General features: G+C 37.9%; 1 protein-coding gene across 1 annotated transcript; it reads left to right on the top strand.

The window, feature by feature from the left end:
- Window positions 1-2,312: 2,312 nt before the first annotated feature.
- Window positions 2,313-3,347, top strand: LOC147366131 (trace amine-associated receptor 6-like). Its single transcript, XM_086316153.1, has one exon. It carries the CDS (start codon window positions 2,319-2,321, stop codon window positions 3,345-3,347), a length of 1,029 nt encoding a protein of 342 aa, XP_086172279.1. The 5' UTR covers window positions 2,313-2,318.
- Window positions 3,348-5,808: the final 2,461 nt, after the last annotated feature.

Below are 5,808 nucleotides of genomic sequence, written 5' to 3' on the forward strand. Positions count from 1 at the left end.
TGGTGGTCCAGTGGTTAATACTCCATGCTTCCAATGCCAGGACACGGAAGCAACATTACTGTCTATCTATAAATGAATGGATAAGGAAGATGTGGTGCATATACACAAATTCTCTCATTTCACATGCTAGCAAGGTAAAGCTCAAAATCCTTCAAGCTAGGCTTCAACGGTACATGAATCGAAAACTTCCAGATGTACAAGCTGGATTTAAAATTTTCTGTACCTTCCACACAATTTTGTTTTGAACCTAAAACTCCTCTAAAAATATTTTGTTTAAAATGAACATAATTATACCTATAGTATCAGGTTATGACTGCTGATTGGCTGACAACAGACACTCTCATTGTTTGCAACTTGCCTTCAAAGCTATGAAATCCAGCTTTTTGAATGAAGTGTGTTGATTTTCATCCTTTGATACTTTGCTATAATTCCTTCCTTGCCAACCATTCTAATGAAAACCATCCAGGAGAGTGTCTTACTTTCCCAGGCTGCCATAACAAACAACCACAATCTTGCCGGCACTATTCTCTCCAGAAATGTATTCTCTCACAGTCCTGTAACCAAAGTCTGAAATCAAGGCATTGACAGGCCATGCTCCCCTCCCATGGCTCTGGGGAGAGTCATTCTCTACCTCTTCCAGCCTCTGATCCTCCAAGCATTCCTTGGTTTCTGGTGGCACCATTCCATTCTCTGCCTCCATTTTCACAGAGCCATCTTCTCTCTTCTCCCTGTTTCTCAAGTTCTGTCCCTTAGAAGGACACTGCTCTTAGATTTAATGCCCTTCTTTGTAGTACAGGGTGATTTCTTTATTAAATTCGTGAAGGCCTCTTTTCCAAAGAAGATCTGATTTGGGGGGTTAGAACAAGGACATATCTTTTGCAAAGGTTGGGGCAGGGATAGCATGGAACCCACTGCATAGGGGAATGGGAAGTCTTCTGTTTGTGAGTATCTCACAGAAGCAGGACTTGGGGGGTTTACACCCATTTCTCACATGGATGGAGAGACATTGCAGTCTGCTTCCAGTGACAATACCCTAAGAAGACAATGATCTCTCTGCCAGCGCTAACTGTAACAGAAGCTCAGAAAGCAAGGTGTGTCTAAATACAACGAATGGAGCTTTCAGTGCTTTCATTGCAAGTTGCTCACAGTGTGTGTTCCTTTTTCTGTTTGTTGGTGTCCAGTGAAGATGCAAAGCTGATTCTTAACTGGAGAAAAAAGCCAAGTATTCACTGTCACTGCTCATACCCTCTTTTATCTTTTTTTTTTTTTAATTTTATTTTATTTTTAAACTTTAAAATATTGTATTAGTTTTGCCAAATATCGAAAAGAATCCGCCACAGGTATACATGTATTCCCCATCCTGAACCCTCCTCCCTACTCCCTCCCCATACCATCCCTCTGGGTCATCCCAGTGCACTAGCCCCAAGCATCCAGTATCGTGCATCGAACCTGGACTGGCAACTCGTTTCATACATGATATTATACATGTTTCAATGCCATTCTCCCAAATCTCCCCACCCTCTCCCTCTCCCACAAAGTCCATAAGACTGTTCTATACATCAGTGTCTCTTTTGCCGTCTCATACACAGGGTTATTATTACCATCTTTCTAAATTCCACATATATGCCTTAGTATACTATATTGGTGTTTTTATTTCTGGCTTACTTCACAATAAAAATGCAAGAAAGTGTCCACAACAGAAGTGAGATTAGGGGAAATTTTCAAGTCTAAGAAGAAAAAAAAGTCTTTGGCTTTTTTTTTTTTTTTTTTTGTAGAAATGTAATGAGTAACCTAACTTAATGCGAGGAGTCATTTTGTAGAATAACTGTCTTAATAATCACTCTTGAAAACAATCTTCCAATTTCACACGTTGCTCTACAGGGATTCCATCTAGGGATTTTCCTATAGATGGCATTCATTTATCTGCAAGGACTGTGTGCTTTAGGCAGTAATGCAGATAAACCTAACAGGAGATGGTGCTTTCTGTCTACAATTAGTTCTCATATCACACCCTGTTGAAAAGAGGAACTCTGGAGGTAAACACCTAAAAATATTTAAGACTTTACCAAATCAAGGAAACTAAGCATTAGTCAAAACTAACTCCTAGCAATCTTGGCCAATGTAATTTTTTGTATTTTATTTTGCTATTGAACACAATTGAGATTTATAGTAAAAAAAAAAAAAAAAAGGAAAATTGAAAAACAATAGTACTAATATGTGATAATTTCCTCAGGCATCCTACTGTATGTTTTTCCCTCAGAAGCATTGAGAGTCTGTGGAAATCGAGGACAGAATTCTCTGAATGTAAAGGGCAGATCATGAGCAACTCGTCCCCCACTGCAGCTGTGCAGCTCTGCTACGAGCACCTGAACGGATCTTGTGTGAAGACCCCCTACTCACCCACATCCCGCGTGATTCTGTACATGGTGTATGGCTTTGGGGCTGTCCTGGCTGTGTTTGGAAACCTCCTGGTGATGACTGCCATCCTTCATTTCAAGCAGCTGCACTCACCAACCAATTTTCTCATTGCCTCTCTGGCCTGTGCAGACTTTCTAGTGGGAGTGACTGTGATGCCCTTCAGCATGGTCAGGTCTGTGGAGAGCTGCTGGTACTTTGGGCGAACTTTCTGCACTTTTCACACATGCTTTGACACAGCATTTTGTTACTCTTCTCTCTTCCACCTGTCCTTCATCTCCATCGACAGGTACATTGCTGTTACTGACCCTCTGGTCTATCCCACCAAGTTCACGGTGTCTGTATCATGCATATGCATCAGCATCTCCTGGATCCTACCCATTACTTACAGTGGCGCCGTGTTCTACACGGGTGCCAATGAGAATGGGCTAGAGGAATTGTCTCATGCCCTCAACTGTGCAGGAGGCTGTCAGACAGTTGTAAATCAAAACTGGGTATTGATAGATTTTCTGTCCTTCTTTATACCTACCCTTGTCATGATCATTCTCTATAGTAATATTTTTCTTGTGGCCAGACAACAGGCTAAAAAGATTGAAAATACTGGTAGCAAAGCAGAGTCATCCTCAGACAGTTACAAATCCAGAGTAGCCAAGAGAGAGAGAAAAGCAGCTAAAACCCTGGGTATCACTGTCATAGCATTCATGATCTCGTGGTTACCATACAGTATTGACTCATTAATTGATGCCTTTATGGGCTTCATAACCCCGGCCTATATTTATGAGATTTTCTGTTGGTGTGCTTATTACAACTCAGCCATGAACCCCTTGATCTATGCTTTATTTTACCCTTGGTTTAGGAAAGCCATAAAAGTCATTGTGAGTGGTCGGGTTTTTAAGAATAGTTCAGCAAGCATGAATTTGTCCTCTGAATAAATGTAAGCCATTGGATTGAGGAAGTATAAGATATCTTTACATTTTCCAAATGAAATGAATTTTTAAAACTCAAATAAGACTGTTACTGAAGAGAAAACAAATTGCTTTCCCAATTTAATTGGATAAGTCAATATGTTTCAGTCTTTCTAGGATATTCACTTCCTGTTGCTTCTCCAAAATATTTTTTTGACTCATAAATGTTAAATCCCTATTTGTTGTCTAAAGTGGAGCTCACTCTGTACCCCAATAATGTAGAATAGTATAGGTTAGTATAGCATATTACAGTTATAGATATAATAACCACTAGCAAAAACAATAAAACAAGTATAGGATCTTTCCTTCCAGTTTATAACTTCACTTCTAAGGCCTGAGTAGGATGGTGCTGACACTGAAGGTGAGTAATGAATGCCTGCAAGCAAGAGGTGAAAGGTGGAATGTAGTTGACACATTCCTCCTTCTGTTTTCTTTTTATTCCATTGACTCTTCCCTTTGTAACCTGAAAATGTCTTTTTCTTGATTTCTTTTCCTCTTTTCCTTACAAAGACTTTCACTCACCTCCAACTTGTCAAAAACTTCTCTATGATGACTTTCACTGGGCTATTGTGGGTTTTTTTTTTTGCAATGTAACTTAACAAATTGGCCAATATTAAAGAAGAGTTCATCAAACATAAAAATTAATATCAAAATAATCATAAATTTCATATTGATAATTTGAAAAATTTGAAATTAATTTGGTGATATATTGGGAGTTTGCCAATAACTGTGACATGAAATGCAGTGCTTGAAAGTGGCCTATTAAACTGGGGAAGAGAAACGGTACCTCAGTTTCAGTAGCATCATCTTTATACTTTACCTTCTTGCTGATGTGAACATCCTTGAGCATCTGAGAGAAATATATTTCTTAACTAATGGTTGACACAGTGGTCATATTTTCTAGTTTCCTAAAATCTGAGTACCACCCTGTTCTGTCAGTTAATTATTTCTCTCTTCAGGCCTTGATTACCTGTCATTCCTTCTCTAACAAGCTTACCTTTTCTTCGCTTTCAAACGTTTCCTTGTTCCTTGTTCCCTGTTAACGCCGTGTATTCCTTGTCTTTCTCTGGACTCAGTTTACTTTCACTGTGAGCAGCTTTTTCCTTGAACTCTGGTATTTCTGGACGTCCTAAAGGCCTCTAGCCCCGCACATCAGCCATCTCAAACTCAATGCGACGCTCGTATGTTACATTTAGTAGGATATTTTGTAACTGTGGGAAAAACTATGAACAAATGGTGAAATTACCGTAATAGTAGTTCTCATTTTGTGTAATAGTTTTCTTATTCCATGAGGTTTTTTGTTTTAACTTCCAGTGTTGACAGAGGGCAGTTTCCGGTCATTTCTTTCCCATAAACTCTTTCAAGTTTGTACATTGTCCGTGATAAAAACGACACTGTTGTTTATGTTATTAGGAAAAATGGATAATTTAGAAATGTTGATATGGTATAAAATTTCTTGAAAAAGTCTTAAGCATTTTGCCTCATGTATTTCACAAAACCAAAACTGTTTTCTTCCAGATGTTAGAAGGCTAGAAGATAGCATAGTTTTTATAGTTTGGATTGGTGGACTCAGAACAGAAAATGTGCCCTACATTTTTAAACTTCAAAAAAAAAAATAAAATAGAGCCATGACAAAGAAAAAAAGACAAACTTAGAAGCCATTGGTGCACACATGATGAAGAAAGTGTTAGTAACTTGAAAATGTAAAAGCTTGGATTTCTCTGGTGGTCCAGAGAAGACTCCATGCTTCCAATGTAGGGGATCAATTTCTGGCCTGGGAAGTTAAAAAAAAATGTAAAAGCCTTTTACAAAACAGACAGAGAGAGAGAGACAAACATCCCACTAAACAAATAAATATGCAATTTTACAGAGATGTGGCTAAGGAATACACTAAAAGGTCAAGTGTGCAAATAATCAAATAATGCTAAAAAATGTAATAGAGTTTCAGATTGCAAAATGGCAAACTTTATATGACTCAGTAATATCTATTAATAATTAGAGTGTGGGAAATGAGCACTCTCATGAGAACTGAGCATGCTTATATACATTTAAGGGAAATATAATTTAGTATTTTCTTTGTGAGAAGGATTAAGATATTTATGTAAAATTTCAAATTTTGTATGTCACTTGACTCTATAATTCTGTTCCTGGCAAGTAATCCTAAGAAAAGAGTCAGGCAAGTAACCAAACATGATAAGCATATTCATTGTATACCTCTCAATTACTAACTGGAGAAAAATGTAGATCAGTGTGGGATAAATTCAGTAAATATGGTCCATCTATGCAATAGAATGTTACAAAGCCAATAAAAAGCACCAATAAGTTCTGTATCAGTTCACATAAAAAGGCAACCACAATTTATTTTTTGACTCAAAACAAAACCAGAAAAGTGTAACCCAGATTATAAAACAGCATATGCAATATGCCC

Source organism: Bos grunniens, chromosome 9 (genome assembly GCF_055505025.1).
Source record: "Bos grunniens cultivar Pamir isolate PY7600 chromosome 9, Bosgru_T2T1.0, whole genome shotgun sequence".
In the NCBI taxonomy this organism is placed as follows: domain Eukaryota; kingdom Metazoa; phylum Chordata; class Mammalia; order Artiodactyla; family Bovidae; genus Bos; species Bos grunniens.

Coding starts and splice junctions, on each gene's coding strand:
- LOC147366131 (XM_086316153.1), top strand. CDS start 2,319: ATGAGCAACTCGTCCCCCACTGCAGCTGTGCAGCTCTGCTACGAGCAC.